Source organism: Nannospalax galili, unplaced genomic scaffold, assembly GCF_000622305.1.
Source record: "Nannospalax galili isolate Female #2095 unplaced genomic scaffold, S.galili_v1.0 scaffold433, whole genome shotgun sequence".
Taxonomy (NCBI): Eukaryota; Metazoa; Chordata; class Mammalia; order Rodentia; family Spalacidae; genus Nannospalax; species Nannospalax galili.
The window spans coordinates 12,567,697-12,586,900 of NW_008338715.1; the positions used below are offsets into that span (position 1 = coordinate 12,567,697).

General features: G+C 42.7%; 1 protein-coding gene across 1 annotated transcript in view; it reads left to right on the forward strand.

Moving 5' to 3' along the window:
* Lnx1 (ligand of numb-protein X 1) overlaps positions 1-19,204 on the forward strand; it is a 96,277-nt gene that overhangs the window by 45,510 nt on the left and 31,563 nt on the right. The window contains exons 2-5 of the mRNA XM_008833328.3: positions 8,351-8,592; positions 9,244-9,396; positions 11,475-11,677; positions 14,644-15,015. Of these exons, the coding sequence (XP_008831550.1) occupies positions 8,351-8,592; positions 9,244-9,396; positions 11,475-11,677; positions 14,644-15,015 (970 nt within the window). The remainder of the gene's footprint in view (positions 1-8,350; positions 8,593-9,243; positions 9,397-11,474; positions 11,678-14,643; positions 15,016-19,204) is intronic.

The following is a 19,204-nucleotide window of genomic DNA, read 5'->3' on the forward strand; positions in this document are numbered from 1 at the left end:
ATATATATATATATATATATGAAGCACCTACTGTATGCTAATTGTTTCAGGCATCAGAGATGATATAATTAACAAAATAGAATCCAAATTCCTACCCTTTGGAGTTTGTATTCCATAGATTAAAAAGTAAACAGGCAAAAGTAGGTAGGATGTGCCAGAGGAGAAGCTGCCTCATCAGCCAGGGTAGTGATCAAAGGTAAGCATACATCAGAGGCTGGAGGACCTGAAGGAGCAAGCCAGAAAGAGATCTGGAGGAGGAATATTCCAGCAGAGGCAGCATTAGAATGCAAAGACTCTTAGAGCAGGAGCATGCTGGGCAGGCTTGAGGACTAGCAATGGGGCTGAGGGAGCAAAGACTGGAGCTGAGCTCAAATGTAACAGCATACAGAAAATGTAAAGCATTACAAAATAAGTGGCTATATGTTAGTCAAATGTATCTGTGACTGTTGTAGTCAGTTTTCCTATTCTTATAATAAAATACCCATGACTAAGTACTTTCATAAGTAAAAGAGTGTCTTGAGCTCATATAATGGATTTGCTGGCAGAATCATGAATACCATAAGGTATCACATGGCAAGAGACAGGAATGTGTGTGTGTGTGTGTGTGTGTGTGTGTGTGTGTGTATGTGTGTGTTTGTGTGTGGGTGGGTGTGTGGGTGTGTACACTCTGGTCTCTCTCTTATAAGTTCACTAGTATGCAATCACGAGAGGTCCATCCTGATAGTCTTAGCTAATTTTAATTACCTCCCAAAGATGCCCATCTCAAATCACTCTGCTCGGATTAAAATTCCATGGTCTTAGTACCACAATGAAGATTAAGTTTCAATACACAAACCCTTGAGGGACACTCTCAAACCATGTCCAAACAATATCAGATGTTCCCTTAAGAGCAGAGAAGGAGGGAGAACAAGTGTGGCACACAGAACCCTGTTGGGGGATTGTAGCAATAACCAATGGACCAAGGTGGTGGCGGTAGATGTGCTGAAAGTACTGAAAGTCTATTAGATTCTGGATATTTCTGGTCGGATTGGAACTGGAATTGTCAAGAGAAAAAGAGGAATAAAGGATGATCTGGGGTTTGGCATCTAAAGAATAGGACAGATATAAGGAGCTATTTAATAAAATGGAAAAGATAGAAGAGCTGGTTTGCCTGGGAGAATTAGGGTGTGTGGATGTTATATTTAAGATACATATTAGATGTCAAAGTGAGGATATGGAGTGAATGGTTTGATAAGTGGGTGTGGAGCTCAGGGAACCCTGGACTGGGAGCCAGACCACGTGAGGGGAGAAAGCATGGAACCTACAGCCTGAGTTCAGATCCCAGCTCCTTGCTATGAGCTTGAACTAGGTTTTTCTGCCTACTACCATCCATTTCCTCACCTAAAAGGTGATATGGTCTAACTAACATTGCAAGACAGTTGGGAGGGTTAAGCAGGGCCTCATTCAGAAAACATTGCACACAGTACACAGCAGGAGACTGATGGATGTTCGCCTCCTCTGGCCATCTCTCTTGTAGACTGCCGGACTTGCTAGATGCTATGATGGTAACATGGATCCAAGAGGGCCTAGAATGTAGTACAAGGAAGCAGGACTCCATCCTACAAGCAAAGGAGAACATTTCCCTGCCATGTTTCTGAATAAAAAAAAATTGTATTGGTGTGGTTAGGTAGCATAGAGGGTGACAGGATGTTAACCAGGGCAGGCAAGTGGGCTTGCACAAAGCCATGGTGATAGGGTATCAGCAGGATCGGAGTGGTAGCACCAGAGGAGTTGGGGCTTAGCAGACATGACCGATGCCCACCTTCATCCTCTAGGGTCACCAGTAACCTGACAGTGACACTGTCTGACTCAGAGCACTGTAGTGATCCCCGTACCCTATTTCCCTGTGGCTTCCACAAAGACACAAAGGACAGCCCATTGCTTTGTCCTAGAAGCCATCTCCCTTCCTGAAGCTAGCTTCCCACATGGTCCCAGGTCCCTCCATTTGATGGGCAGATTTGGAGTCACTTGTCCTGTGTGCTGGAAGATAATGAGCAGCCAAAGCCTCAGATCCAACTGGTGGCAAGAAACATGTCTCTCCAGAGTCCTCCAATCTTGATTCCCTTTGCCTGGAAGAAAGAATATATACATCTAACAGGGCTGAATATCTCTTTTCCCATTAAATGCCAATTTTAGGCAAGTTATTGTTCTTTTGTGAGTGAAAGAACAGCTGAGAATTCACTCTCATTCTCCATCTTGATCAGAAAGGCGGCTGGGACTGGTGATGAAGGGGAAGCCATCTTCAGTGGCCATCTTGCCTCTGTGCATATGCACCTTGCACCTCATGCCGGTAGCAGAGAAGAGGGTGGCAGAATGGCAGGAGGGTGACAGTGCTTCCTGGAAAACTGAAAAAAGAGGCCTCACCTGCCTCTATTGGCAATTTTTCTTATTACCAGAGACTGGAATGTGCCATCATTTGACATAGGGATGTCTTGGTGATGTATTTTGTTTGAACCACGCAGTGTTTTTTTTTTTAAACTTTAAAAAATGTATTGATAATTTCATACATGCATATAAGGTGTTTTGATCAAATCCACACCCACACACCCACTCCCTCCCCTTCCAACTCCTCCCATATCTCCCCATCACATTTTTTCTGACAACTTCCTATATTCTTTCTTTTTTAAAAAAAAAAAATGGGGCTTTTTGCTACTCTAACACTTAAAATTTGTTACCAACACTGGGTCCTTACTAGGAGAACAGTATTGTTCACCGTGGCTCCTGCCCAGCTCAACCTCCCTCTCTTCTTCACTTCACTAGCCTGTGAGTTCAATCCCTAGTTAAACTGAGATCAGATTGGGTAATTAATGAACTCAAAGTGAGGAGCAGACTCACTACTATATCAGAAGTGAGCTGAGAGATAGGTGAGGAAATTAGATCAAAAGGAGGTTGTGTCATTATCCAGACCATGAGGGCACGGAAGCTTGCTTTCTTGTAGGCAGTTCCTATTTTCCTATCATAAGTGGGTCAGTTCACAGACAGCAGGGAGCCCTTCTTGTAAATGAGCCTGTGCTGCCTGGCAGGGTGAACTCTGTGCAGGTCCCCCCTTCAGGACCTCTGTGAACTGTGTCTGGGGTCCATCCTGAGTCTGGTCTCCAACTCCCATTAGCAACTCCCATCACAGACTCAGGAATGTTATATGAAGGGGATTCGTTTTCTCTTCACACACTCCCCCCCAAAAGAAACAAAAGTGCTAAGGCACCTGGTCCTGGTATTCTCATAAACAGACTGATTTGCCTCTGCTTGCTTGCTTTAATGAAGTTCAGGAACCCTAACTTCATTTGTAGCAAGAAAACTGATTTTCAGGATTGCTTGCTTAAACAGACAACATATCCAAATGTGCTGTGGTTTGGTTGAAGAAAGGTGGTTTTCTGTGTTCCATGTGCTCATCCTTCAAGTTCATGGCCATCACCACCTGAGAGTGCTTAGTGCTCAGGATAACTGAAAGGGAGCATAAATCCTGCTTACTTTGAACACAGCCCAGGGTTCATCGTATCTTTCTGTGCTGGCCAACGTTAATCAGCTCTTCCCTCTCTCCACCCTCTTGTGTCTGTAAATCAAGAGCCCCCAGTATTAGTCACCACAGAAGAAGTAATTAGTAAGTGTAAGCCACTACTTTCATCCATCATTCTGTGCCTTAGATTCAGGCCAAGCCAAGATGATGGAGAAAGCTGACCTTACAAAAGGATGAGTCCTTATGCGGATTTTGTCAAAGCTTAAGATGTTAATAATGCACCCTCCCCAACTATCTTAACTTACAGCTAGGATATGGCGCCAATGGCAAGTCTTTATTTATTGTATGAAGATTTCCTTTCCTGCACTCAAAAAATATGTCTTTAGAGCCCCAAGAATCTGAAGTAGCAACGGTCTCCTAATGGTTTAATCTTGGAATTCGATACTTCAGATACTTTACCCTCTTCATTGCTCTGAGGCAGCAAAATGAGAGGCTACTTTCTCATTGAGTCATGCTCTAGCCCCCCACCCCTAGACCCACACAAGAAAATCATGGTTTATGCCTTTGCCAGTCACCTGTGTACTTGGGAAATTTGTTTCCTGCTCTGGCCAAGCACATGGTCAAGGGCAGTGCTGCCCCCTAAAGAGACACTATTTGCAGATCCAGAGTCTGTGAACTTCCTCTTTGTGCATTGCTGACCAAATGTTATTGGCATACATCAATGTGTTCCACTCACTGATTACGGCTTTGGAGCTCTCAAATGCACACTGGCTCCAACTTTTTTCCATCACACAATATTTCTTCCAATTTTTAAATTTCCCCTATTAACCACTTTACTCTTTTTTTTTTTTTGGTCTTTTTGAGAAAGTTTCCCTGTAGCCCAAGCTGTCCTGGAACTCACTATGTAGACCAGGCTGGCCTTGAACTCATAGAGATCTTGCCTGCCTCTGCCATTCAGTGCTGGGACTAAAGGCACACTCCACCACACTGGTTCTTTTTTTTTTTTTTGAGACAGGTTCTCACTATTAGTCATGGCTGACCTGGAGCTCTCTATGTAGACCAGGCTAGCCTCTAAACCCTGGTTCACTTTTTAAGCAGAATAATTCCAAGCCAGAGTAGCATTGGATCCCTTGGAACTGGAATTACAAATGGTTGTTAACCATCATGTGGGTACTAAGAACCAAACCTGGGCCCTTTACAAGAGCATCCAGTGCTCTTAACTGCTGAGCCATCTCTCCAGCCCCTAAGGCATTTTCTTAAAGATCTATTTTATTTTTAAATTCTGTATATGTGTGTATGTGTCTGTGTGTGGATATGTGCACATGAGTGAAGGTACCTAAGGAAGGTACCAGAAGAGTCAGATCCACCTAGAGCTGGAGTTACAGGTGGTTGTGAGCCACTTAATATAAGTATTGGGAACCAAACTCGTGTCTTCTGCAAGAGCATGCTGAGCCATCTCTCCAGCTCCAAAAGAAAGCATTTTCACATGAGCAAATACATCATTTGCTTATTCCCCTGGAATAAAATAATAACAATGTAGACCTTCTAAGGATGAATATTTGCTTCATTGATACCAAATTTGTACCCTCCACTTTGTTTTTGAGACTTTCTGTATATCCAGTAACTTTTCATTTCAATGCTGAATCATAATGCACACTTTTCTAAGACATTTACAAGACAATAAAACTCAGTGGTTTATTGACAAGCATGAGCTTGACACAGTGGGAGGGCGAGGGTATCAGCCACACTCCAGCAGTGGCACCAGTCGCATGACTGCTATTTGGCATCAGACACTGTTCAGCATCCTCAGTCACAGTGAATCCTGATTGCGAGGATGGGAAAGTATGAGAAATTAGCACCTCAGAATGAATGAATTCTAGGAATAGCTTCAATTTACTGAGCATTTACTATATATCATGGTACTAAACTCTTGGCAAAACTTTATACCAAGAAATATGTGTAGGACAAATTTTAGCCAGACCAATCTAATTACCTTAGACCCTCCAGTAGCTGCATGCAGGGTAAGGATTCTGATTGGGATACTGGGATCCCTCTGTGCATCTGCAAGCAGTATAAAGCACGTCCATGGTAGACTCACGTTAAATTCTGTTTCCTTTCAAGAACATGAAGCATCACTCCAAATAAGATTGCAAATGTTTACTCAGTTGGCGATGGTAGTGCACACCTATAATCCCAGACTGAGACCGGAAGATTGTAAGTTCTAGGCCAGCCTTGGTTACATGTCAAGACCCTGTTTCAGAAAACGTAAATAAATTAAATGTCCATTTGAAGTACTTCAGTCAGGACTGGAGAGATGACTCAGTGGTTAAGAGCATTTACTGCTCTTCCAAAGGACCTGGGTTCAGTTCCCAGCACTCACATGACTGCTAACAACTGTCAATAACTCCAGTTTCAGGGGATCCAACACCTTCTTCTGGCCTCCTTGGGCATTGTACAACACAGGTACACTTATATAAATATTAAATAAAAAGAAATGCACATTAAATAAAAAGAAATAAAATTTTTAAAAATAATAAGGGGCTGGAGAGATGGCTCAGTGGTTAAGAGCACTGGCTGCTCTTGCAGAGGACCCAGATTTGATTCCCGGCATCCACGTGGTGGCTAACAGCTGTAACTCCAGTTCCAAGGGGCTCCAGTGCCCTCTTCTGACTTCCATGAGCATTGCATGACACAGATGCAGATACATACATGTGGATACATACATGTGGGCAATACACTCATACACATAAAATAAAATAAACTACCTTATTAGGTAGTTCAGTTATAGCATACCTGCAGTGCTCTTTGCAGCTGACCAAGTAAATATCCTTGTTATAATTTTTAATTGAATTTTACAAGTTTCATATAATATACTTTGATCATATTTAGACCCCCCTCCCCTACTTGCACCCCTCTTATGGCTCTCCCACGGGTTTTCATGTACCCTATCATATATATTAAGACTTATTGAGCCAAGTTTGTGTTCTCAAATGTCCTTAAGTGTGCATCCATCCACTGGAGCCTGGTTAACCTATCTAGCATCACACCCTTAAAGAAAACCAAGTCTCCCTCTCCCCGTAGTTATTGGTTTCCAATAGTTCCTCAACTCAGGTTGGGGCTTCTTACCCACTTCTCCACTTGTATGCTGGGATTTTATCTGGTTTGAACTTGTGTCATGTGCATACTGTTACCATTGCTGTAAGCTCACATGAGTAACTTCTTAGCTGTCTGGAAAACTTTCCTTGGGGTCATCCACCACCTCTGGCTCTTACAATCTTTCTGCCCCCTCTTCTGCAGTGATACCTGAGCCTTGCATGGCAATGATTTGATATAGGTGTCCTCTTCAGGGATAAGTTCTCTGCAGCCTCTTTTTCACTATACTTTGGCTAGTTGTAGTTTTCTGGGTTAATCACCATCTGTAGCATGAGGAAACTTCCCTAGTAAGAGTTGAGAGATACATTAGTATTCTCTCTACCCCCTGTTCCACTATGTTCCTTGAGCCTTAGGTGTAGAGGTTCCATATGTCACTTAGAGCTGGGCACCTCACAGATGCTTATTCTCTGCATTTGACCAGTTGTAGTACTTCATAATGATCTCCATCTGTTGGCAAAAAGAAGTTTTTTTAATAACTAGTGAGAGGTAGGTACACTTGTCAGGTTAGTCAGGAGCTCTCTGGCAACATGTATCTTATAAAAAAAATTTTTAAAGAGGGCCATTGAGATATTGAGATAGCTCAGTGGGTAAAGGCACTTGCTACCAAGCCTGAAGATCTGAGTTTGATTCCTGGAACCCATATTGTAGAAAGAGAGAACTAACTCCCACAAGCTGTCCTCTGACACACACTCCTACACACACACTCCTACACACACACACACACACACACACACACACACACACACACACACACAGGGTCGTACGGGTTTTGTGTAATAGACTGATAAGAATACCTTCATTAGCACATCCATGCAATTGGGAACTCAGAGAGGTTCCTGAGTATGATTTCTATTGGAACCACAGCTCAGTCAGCTGGCTGCCCTTTACCAAGAGTGCAATGAAATAGTCTAAATCATCACCATTTCCTGACCACGGTCTTTGCCAATGAACTGGAATGATCTGTTTGGTGACAATGAAATGTGTTTGTGGAGAAGTATGGGTCTAGATGGGCTTGGACATTAGTTTTCTGAGTCAAGGGCGTGCCCCATGCCTGTTACATCCATGACTGGCCTACTCACAATTTGTTTTTTGGTGAAAGGAATCAGTAAAATGAATGGAAACAAGCGGATAGAAAAGATTTTTTGTTTGTTTCTTCGTTTGGGAACCCCTGGTCCTGGCCCTTCTGAAGAGCAAGGGAGGTTGTGTCAGATCAGCCCCCAGAGAATAACCGTGCTGAGCAAACCCTAGTGGCTTTGTGGGGAGGACAGTTCTGTTTCCATGGTTACTTAAATATGGGATTGGGCAGGGCCTCGTATTTATGTATTTATATTCAGTGCTATGGGAGCGAACCCAAAAGCTCAGAGTGAGGATATGATTAAGAGCTTTCACAGTCAAAATAAACACCAGTAAGAAGGAATTTCCAAGTCTGAACAGATACTACCTGAGCCCCAATCAGGTAGACACCATAACTTTCCTAGCTTTGACTCCCCACAGTTCAGCAGCCAATGTGGAGATATGTTAGGAGAATGTAATAAGCATTTTTCAAATTGCTTTCTCAAGTCATTTATTTGGTTGGCAAGCAATATATTGACTTCTTATATGTGAAAGTAAGAAGGATACAGGAATAGGCATATGTATTTGGGAGTCCTAACTGAGTAAGTAGACGCCAGAGCCTTTCTAACTGCCCCTCTGGGTTTGTTCCAGCTGTAAAGGAGCCTCTCACTATGGCCTGACCAAGGACAGGAAGAGGCGCTCACAAGATGCCTGCCCCGATGGCTGTGCCAGCCTTACAGCAATGACACTCTCCCCTGAGCTTTCTGCAGCTGCCACCATCTCCTTAATGACTGACGAGCCTGGCCTGGACAACCCTGCCTACATGTCCACAGTGGAGGATGCTCAGTCAGCAAACAGCTCCTCGGACTCTGGCCGGAGCAACCGAACTAGAGGTGAGTCAGATGGCTGGGTGTCTGAGAATGGACTCGACTTTTTTTGAGTTTGCCCTCTGTGGAATACGTTCCATGGAAAGTTCTAGAAATACCTTTTTAAGGGGAAATTGTTCTGATAGTTTTGGCAGCCACTCAATGTCCAATCCTCCAAAGTAGATGCCTCAGATCATTAAGACAGTGCAATCTGACTTGGTGTGAGAGTCTGAAGAGAGGTCTGATGACTTAGCACTCTTAGTGCTGGAATATCCCTCCCTGCTCTAGGACACTGTTGTTATAATCACTCTCACCCAAGGGAGGGAAAAAAACAGATTTCAAACAAACTAGATATGCATTTCATTATAGCAAATTTAGAAACACGGGTAAGTAAATTCTACACCCCTCTCACCAAGAGGCAATCCCTTTTAATAAGCTGTGTACACAAGAGTTCCCTTCTTTTTTGTTACTTTTGTTTTGGGGGTTTTGGGGTCTTTTAAATTTTTTTTTATTTTTGAGGCAAAGTGCCACTATGTAGCCTAGGCTGGATTTGAACTCAGGATCTTACTGCCTCAGCCTTTTGAGTGCTGGAATTTCAGGCATGTACCATCACACCTGAATGAAAGATGATTCTGTTAAGCTGTAACTCCTGTTCCTGTTGGATCTTCTTTCCCTCAGCACGACCCTTTGAGCGATCCACTATCAGAAGCCGATCTTTCAAAAAGATTAACCGAGCTTTGAGTGTTCTTCGAAGGACGAAGAGTGGGAGTGCCGTTGCCAACCATGCTGAGCAGGGCGGGGAAAACTCTGAAAATACCACTGCTCCTGAAGGTAAATGGAGCCGCCATCCCCAGGCTGGCCACGGGCTGGGCTTCCAGAGTCAGCTCAGGGATGATGACAGCTTGCCCACCACCCACCCTTTGTGACCCTTCTCTTTCCAAGGTTATGACATTTTTGCCTTGATTAGCCTCCTCACGTAAATGATTAATGGCTTGTCTTCTTTGTCCCCACTTTTACATAGGTGAGCAAAAATGTATCTGCCCCTTTTAAAACAGTTCTTTAATACATCATAGTCTTTAAAACTCATAGACACCATGAGTTTTGTATAAACTTATGGACAGCATGTTTGTTCCTTTGTCTTATTGTTTTAAGTATTTGCATTTACCTAGTGTGTGTGTGTGTGTGTGTGTGTGTGTGTGTGTGTGTGTGTGTGTGTGTGTGTGCCGTAGTGTATATATGGAGGTCAAAGGATAGTGTGTGAGGGTTGGTGCTTTCCTTCCACCTGGTGGGTCCTGGGGATTGAACTCAGGTTGCCAGACTTGGACACAAGTACCTTAAGACACTAAATCATCTCGACAGCCTTGAAAAGCATTTTAAACAGATCCTAGCACATAGTGGTAAAGTACTTGTTCTTATTTCAGCTACACATGAGCCGTTGTTCTGGGTGTTTTACCTGATTTTCCTCAGTTAATCCTCACAAGAACCCTATGTCCAGGGCAAATTTCTAGGATCTCATTGGTTTGGCTCTAATGAACATTAACTATGGTTAACTCTGTTTCAGTTTCCTCTTCTGCAAACAGGGTTAATCAAGAGGAAACATAGAGGTTGCCTAGCTTGTTTCAAATGATCTTGTTTTACTCTGACTGCAGAGAACTGAGCACTGGGAATCCATGGAAAGAAGACTATTGGGTCTTAGATCCTATTTGTTTTTCATTTTCCCAATGTAAATGGGGAAATACTGTCTTATTCCTGTCTTTTTATTTCATATTGAAACTTTTTAATTTAGTTATTTTTGCTTTCTGAGTTTTGCTTTGTAGCCCTGGCTGGCCTGGAACTCACTATACAGACCAGGCTTACAGCTATCTTCTACCTCTGCCTCCCTAGAGCTGGGGTTACAGGTGTGCACCACCACACCTGGCTTATATTAGAACTTCAGAGTAGAAATAATAACTTTTTAAAAAGTATTCATTATTTTTATTTTATATGTACAAGTATTTTACCTATATGTATGTAAGTGTACAAAGTACGTGTGAACCCACAGAGGCCAAAAGAGAGCATCAGATCCCCTGGAATTGGAGTTAAGGATAGTTATGAGCTGCCATGTGGATGTTGGGAACCACCCCAGGTCTTTTGCAAGAGCAGCCAGTGGTCTTAACCACTGAGCCATCTCTCCAGTCCCGAGAAATATTAACTTTTAAAATAAAACAGCTCTTCCTGTACCAGCTAGTGTTCTAAGTCATGTCTATGTCACAAAAATAGGGGCTAAGGATTATCATTCTGTTTGTTCCTTGATAAGCAAGTGATGAAACACAGGTCATTCCCTGAAGACATCTGTTCACTTGTTCATTTCTATTCAGTCAGTAAACATCAGCCAAAGGCTCCCACATGCAGAGATCTGTGCACAGAACCATGGAGCAGCCAGAAATCACAGCCCATGCAAAGTAATTAAAGTAGTTCAAACATTAAATGAACGCAGTCACCCAAGAGCTGTTAGCATCAAGAACAGCCAGATTAAAACAGCTACATGCAGCCTGATAGTGAAGCAGTTGCTGGGTTCTCAGTTCTAGAGTTCAGTGGGTGACAGGAGAAATTGGCACTGACAACAATGGAGGGTTAAATGCTGAGAGAAAGAGTCAGCCTTATAGGAATGGTGCCTTTAGGGAGAGCAAGGGAAAGAGGGATCCCAGTAGAGTTTAATTGGAAGAGATCATTCCACGTAGGCTTTGAAGGAAAAATTGGGCTTAAACCCAGGATGAAAAACATTCCAGTAGAGAAATTTACGCTGGCACCAAGGCGGGAAAGTGGAAAGCACACACAAGGACTAACAAACGTTTAGTTTGGCAAGAAGAATGGTTGGAAATGCCCATTGGGTGGGTATCTGAAATAAATGCTGTCTTTGTCAATTTCAGTCTTTCCAAGGTTATATCACCTGATTCCAGATGGTGAAATTACAAGCATCAAAATCAATCGAGTGGATCCCAATGAAAGTCTCTCCATTAGGCTTGTGGGAGGCAGTGAAACCCCACTGGTCCACATCATCATCCAACATGTTTATCGTGATGGAGTGATTGCTAGAGATGGCCGGCTGCTGCCAGGGGACATTATTCTCAAGGTAGAGACTATAGCTGTGGGCAGTGATTAGGCATGTAATATAAAACCATAAGAGTAAAAAATGAATGGATGGGTGGATGGGTGAAGTCCTTCAAAACAAATAATGGGTGGGTGGGTGGGTGGATGGATGAATGGATGGGTGGGGTTCTAGTTTGCCTTCAATTGGTGTGACAAAACACTCTGACCAAGACTAACTTGGAGATGAAAGGGTTTATTTGACTTACATCTTCAGTGAGTCATCACTGAAGGAGCCCAAGGTAGGAGCTCGGGGCAGGAACTTAGAGGCAGGAGCTGAAGCACAGGCCAACGCTGCTTATGGCCTTGCTCCTCTGGCCCCCACTCAGCCTACTTTCTTATACAACACAGACCTACCTGCCCAGGGGTGACACTGCCCACAGTGGGCTGGGCCCTGCCACATCACTCAGTAATCAAGAAAATGCCCCACAGACATGGCCATAGGCCAGTCCAATGGAGTCAGTACCCCAACTGAGGCTCCCTCTACTCAAGTGTGCCAAGTTGACAACTAAAGCTATCCAGCACAGATGGGATGGTGGATGAATGGGTAAGTAGGTGACAGATGGATGGATGGACAGACAGATGGATGAATGGATAATAAACATAGACACTGGCTTTCTATAGTTATATGGTTACAACTCTTCATATGAGAATCTGTCATTTAACTGAGATAAGTCTTTTGTTCTTTCTCTCTGTTTATAAACAGTTCTCTTTGTTACACACCATTTGGTCTGTCTCCTGATTTTTTTTATTTTGCTTCATTTTCCCCCTTTTCTCTCTCCACTTTTTTTCTTTCTCTTCTTGATCCCTCTTTTATCTCTCCTTTTAAATGAAACATTAGTGTAAAATAAGACTGGAGTATATATTTTATTAAATTATAAAGCAGATTAATGGAACATTTTCTATTTTCTCTAATTGCATTCACATACCTTCTACAGAAAATTTCCTGTGGTTTAGTGGCAATCTCTAATCTAGTCTCACAGAGGCATTCCAGAAGAGAAAGGAATGGAATGAGCTGTTGGGCATACTGTCCTCTAAGACTTGTTTGAAAGAAGAGACTTTAAGGAGGAATTTTCAGGAGGAAAAGGATGACAGAAGAGCTGTTTATCAGACAGAAGTCAAATGTGTATCAAAGTGACACAAGTGCTCCCCCCGACCCCCCATTCATCTATTTCCTATCTGAGACTCAGATAACAGTTTCATCCCACCCCTGGCAAGCAGCTGAAGGATAACTCCTGTCCCAGCATGAGTTGTTTGTTTGGAAAACTAATTAGAATAAGGGAAGAAATCTTTGGAACCAGTTACTGTAAAAATGTTGACATTACCACTGGTCTCTGAGGTATACAGGCAAAAATCCATCATCCACATGGCCATAAGCAGTGCGAGCCTCATGGTGCAAGGATTCCTCCCAGCTCCAGTGGAGACTAGAGTCTGCAAGTGTGGCATAATAAACAATGTGACTCCTTGGCCCTCAGCTTGCAGGCATTTGCAGGCAAAAAGACTACCAGGATCGGTTAGCAGGGGACCCTATGTCACTTGGCCTGGGAATGATGAAGGGAACAGGCCTTGCCACCTCCCACCATGTTTGGGAAAGGGTAGTACCCTATGTTTGCCCAGGGAGCCCCAGACGTCTCTGGAGGTGCAGCAGGACCAGTGGTTATACCTCAAACACATCCCTTTTGAAGCTCATTCCAGAAGGAGCTTCTAACAATTGGCTTCAAGTACAAGAAATCATACCAAACTCTAGAAATTTAAGAAGGTCATTGCTCTACTGTGAGGCCCCTTCCTCAACCAGAGTGAAGGGCTGCTGGAAACTGTTTTTTTTTTTTTTTTTGCAGCCTCCAGGCTGGGCCTGTGGAGCCAGAGTAATTAAAACCAGAAGGCCAGATGCAGCACCAGCCCTGTGGATTATTAGTGAGGCCCAAATAAGAGGCCCAACTTTAGGATATTTAAGTACTATGAAGTGGTCCAGCCTTTCAGCAAAATAGCCTAGAAACATCCTTTTGCATTAGTTTGTTTGAAACTGTAAATGGTCCTCCCACTCCCCGTTTCTTTAGAACACAAGCAAGGACTTTGCAGACAACCACCTTGATACCTTATATTCATATATACGCTCCATCACCTTCACACCTGCAAATGCATATGCGTGTGTGCACATGCACACACACACATTCAGGCCTACTCACACAAATACTCTGATGTACAAATACTCATGCTCACACATTTAGGCACATGTTCTCTCCCCCACTACACACACATGCACACACACACACACTCGGGCCCACTCAGATACTCTGACATACAAACACTAACGTGCACACATTTAAGCACATGTTCTCTCTCTCTCTCTCCCCTCTCCAGAGAGAGAGAGAGAGAGAGAGAGAGAGAGACTGCAAGTTCTAGTATGAGTGACCAAGTAAGAAAGAATTAGTTGAAGATTTTCGAAAATGTCAACTTATTTTGATTCAGACAGCCATTGACTCTAATCATCTGGGACTAGGGAGGTAATCCAGTGGCAGAGCCCGTGCTTAGCATGCACTACACTGTAATAATGTAGCTGTCTGACTGAGCAGAATGGAGAAATGCCTTTTCTTCTTTTGAGTTTTCCAGCTTTTTTTCCTTTCCTCTTATCAACTGAAAAACAAAATTGACAGGCAACAGATGTGAGGGTCAGGATTCTGCAAATAGACGCATGGGTCTGTGTAAGGACAGGGTTGAAGGAAGGTGGTACCTAGTTATAGAGGCTGGAAAATTACTGTTGGACACAGGATAAAAGAAGATAGTGGAGCAGGTTAGGGGACCGCATCCTAGTTACTCTGTGGGCCTGGACTTTTATTCATTTGATTTTTGTGGTGCTGGGAATAGAACCCAGTGCCCTCTGCATACTGGCCTGGGCCTTTTCAGAAGGCTTATGGCAGGTACACTCACTGCCCAATGGCTCCACTCCTTCAGGTCAATGGGATGGACATCAGCAACGTCCCTCACAACTATGCTCTGCACCTCCTGCGCCAGCCCTGCCAGGTGCTGCGCCTCACTGTGCTGCGGGAACAGAAGTTCCGGAGCAGGAACAATGGACAGGCACTGGACTCCTATGGACCCCGGGATGACAGCTTCCACGTGATTCTTAACAAAAGCAGCCCTGAGGAGCAGCTTGGCATAAAGCTAGTGCGCAGGGTGGACGAACCTGGGGTGTTCATCTTCAATGTGCTCAATGGCGGTGTGGCTGACAGACATGGCCAGCTGGAGGAGAATGATCGCGTGTTGGCCATCAATGGACATGACCTTCGATACGGCAGTCCAGAAACCGCAGCTCAACTGATTCAGGTGAGTTAAGAGTCATGCTAAGATCCCAGTTAGAAACCCCCACATGAGCAGGGACTCTGCTGTGCCATTCAGGAACTGAGAAAGGGCTGCCTAGCATTTTCAAAGCTGCTGGCCAGCTAAGGAACTTCATTGATTGTCTTACTTAAAATAATGTGTATACACACATACCACACACAAACGCATATTTATGTCCTCTAATCTTCTTTGTTTTCTACCAACTATTTTATGATTACCCACCAAGGCAGAAAAGTACAATATAGTGAATATTGTATTCCAAGCACTCAGAGCATTGTCCAGCAAGAGTAGACACTCGGTAATAAATATTTATTATTTATACATTTTTATTGAATTTTTGTGTATTTCATGTAGATCGTCTTAATCATCTTATACTCCTATCCCCATTGGCACCCTCCCATAGCCCCCAACCCCTGGAATTCATGTATTCTGTCATTGTGTTAAGCCCTATCATGTCAAGTTAGTGTCCCCAGACATTTCTCAGTGCAAGTTCATCCACTAAGGTCGAGTCAGCCTATGTAGAGTCCCTCCTTTTAAGATCAGCTCTTCCTCACCCAGAAGTAATCAGTTGACAATAGTTCTTCAGCTAAGATTGGGGCCTGCTGCCCATTTCTACAGTTTGGTGCTGGGGTTTGTCTGCTTGAATTTTCATGGGTCTTCTGCATGCTGACACCATTGTTTTAGGTTCATATGAGTAAGGTCCCATATGACCATATGAGTAAAAATACATTCAAGCATTTTTAAAGTTATTTTTTTCCTCCACGAAGAACCATTATCCTTAGCATAAATTTTTTTTTCTGCCTTTAAAAATTAGAGTTAAGGGCTGGAGAGATTGCTCCGTGGTTAAGAGCTCTGGCTACTCTTGCAGAGGACCTGGGTTCCCCATCACCCACATGGCAGCTGACAACCATCTGTAACTCCAGTTCCAGGGGATCCAGTGCCCTCTTCTGACCTCTGGACAAGGATGTACTTACACACATGCAGGCAATACAGTCACACACATAAAATGAAAATAATAAATAAAATATTTTAAAAATTAGACTTCAGGGATTGTCAGTGCTTTTCATGCTACACTTGTTAGAGCCCTCTGCAGGTCAACCAATGAAACTCACATTCTGGGCATCTGCCAATTGTACTTTAGAATAGGCAAAAGAAAAACGCTTACTCATGTTATTTGGAAAAATCTTGATTACATATGGCATTTTACTTTTGAAGATTAATAACAGAAGAACATATTTTCTCTGAGAAAGTAAATTTATGAAATAAAATCTTGCCTAACAGTGGGAATTCCTGAACAGTCGTTTTGCTTACTAAACAAAGCCAATATGCTTTATAAGCAGGAAAAACCACTTTTTTTATTTCCATAAAAGCTAGGGCAAAGCTAGTTGGAAAAGAAAATTTTAAAACTAGATACTGGAAAAATTCAGCTACGCAAGCTGTTTCTGAAAAGTGGATTTTATTTATGTGATACTTGTAACACACCCCAGGCTGGAGGGATTAAACTAAATACCCTTCAAAGATTGAGACTCAAATTTCCATCCAATCCATGGCTATGGTGCCCTTGTATGTGGCCTCCATGAATCACTGCCTTGCAAAGAAATTCCCAGACAACATGTCCTCTCGGTCATGTTGTCTCCCACAGTACCACACTCTCGTTTTTTTTCTACATTACTTCGGGGAAGAGTTATTACAGAAAGGCCACAACTGTTTTAAATTTGACCAACGTTATATATGTTGAGCCCTAACCTCAGCTTATTCAGCAGCAACCTGGGCTAACCAGTCCCCAGTGTTAAGACATATGGAGGGTCAAGGCCCTGTGGGAAGAAAAACTTTAAGGAGACAGAATCCTCTGACACAGAGCAATTGATTTGCTTGGCAACTTAGTAAGGACCACTTGGGTTTTCACCATTGTTAATTTCTCAAGTTTCTTGAGTGCTATTACTTGAAATTATATGGAAGACAACCTATTTGGAACTACCTGATGCCATACTTAAGATAACAGAACAAAGGGTAATGAATCAAAGCTTTGAGACACAAGGGGGAAGAAGTCTCAACATCCCACACCCCTGAGGCTCAGCATGCATCCACCGATTCATCACCATGAGAATCACATATTCTGAGAGCTGTGCTTATTTCAAGGGCTTCCATCCTTCTGCAATTCTAGATTAGTGAGTCTGTGTTTATTTAGGAGTGCAAATACATACAGTTAACAAGGAAAATAATTGTGAATTTCAGATAGGAGTCCCTCTGTGCCTTTTTTGCTTTAAAGGCAACTCTGGACTTTACACAGATGCAAAAAATTCAAGTCAATTTATAAGGGTAGAAAAAAAAGCAAGAGTATTCATTAATATTCTCGTACGTGTGATTTTTGTTCCTCTGCTGAATTAATATTTAAATGTGCAGTTATTTCATCAAAGAACTAAAAATCAGGCTGTTGAAACTTTCAAAAAGAATGTGATAGAACTTCAAACACAGCCAGGAAATAAACAATGCCCAGCTCATGTTACCTATGTTTACTCTAAAAGACAGGATTCCACCTCCTGAGTTCTGCTGTGTACCTGGGAAAAAAGGCAAAGGTTTTGTGGGAATTTAAACATTCAAGTCCCAGAGAGTCAGTAAGAACCACCAGTGAAATAAGATCTGGTAGGTCTGTGTGTGTTTGCACAGATCAACGCAGTACATATGGAATCCAATCCTTGCTTAGATAAATTGTCTTACCATGGTCCCGGAATAAATTTAATGCACATAGACTAAACTTAAATCTCCTTAAGCTTAATTGGCAAAGTCCAAATGATTCTTATATAGGGCTCTAAATTCCCTATATTCTTGAGAAAGCGGGACTTGGAAAACTGTACAGTGTTTCAACTAAGAACTTTACCAGAGTGTATGTAACACACAGCTGTACTCTGCAGCTGCTGAGGGACCTGGAAGCTGCTCTGCCCTTTCTCCAGCACACACATCCCTGCACATTCTTATTCCTTTACAGTGGAGGAGGATTTATCCTGGGAGTAACCTCCAGATCCCTGAAGGGAAATGATGCTGAGGCAGAGGACTAGGTTATTCTTATTGACTTGGCACACAGCAGGGGACTCAGGAACCAAGTTCTTGTTTTGACTTTGTCACTGACATCTGTATGACCATGTATAAGTTACCAGCTCTATTACCATCATCACTTACTTCCTTATCCCTAAAAGATATGTGCTGCTGTGAATATAACTTTGAACATGGAGCTACAGAATACTGGGAAAAACAGACCAAATTGCTATCCTAATGCTCTTTTTCAATCCTGGTCAAATCCTGAGGTCTTCTCACTACTTTCCCTCAAAGCCTCCTTGATTTCCTTTCTCCATGACTAGACTTTGATGGTGTTTAGCTCACAGAAGAAGCTATCACCTCTATAGAAGATTCTCATGAATTCCTTTCATAATTTTCTGGGCTAATACTGAAGTTTCAATGGTGAACAAATGGACACATCCTAGGTTTGCTTTCATCAAGTTCATCTGTCAACTTTGCATGTATGATCAGCTTATTCTAGACTGACATTTCTGAAGCCCACAATTTTTGATTCAGTGGGAAGAATTTTCCCCTGGAAGTTCTTTTGCCACTGGAGTGAGGGTAAAGGCAAAGCTCTGTTCTCACCCTAGTTATATGTCATATGTATATCAGTGACCAGTGATGCTCTTGGCATGTTTCTTGCTTGTCAGTTGGTTCTAATGGCTCCAGTTATCTGTTCTGCCATGGAACATCTGTGTCCCATTGCACAGTTTCAGAGGAGGGCTGTGCTGCTGTGATGTCCTAACAACCTTTCTGCTATCTTTCAATGAATTGTTAATGATCAAGACAGATATCTGTAACTCTGGGCCCCATTGAATACAGACAGTCTTCTTTGTATGAAATAACAAAATGGGAATTCCATCACCAAGGTCCTTCATGCAGATGATCCATTTAGCAAAAAGACCCTAACAAGATGTTTAGACTAGAACTCATTGTCTACATTCAATTCTGTACCCCATCTCCACCCAACTTTATTAAAGTAAGGAAAGAATTCATCACATTTTTAGGTGACTCAAAAAACATTAATATTGAAGACAGTAGGAATAGTTGACCTGGAAAGGAAAGATAACTAAGAGAGGAAAATAAGAGTCATCTTTAAAGAGAGTTGTCACGGTAGACA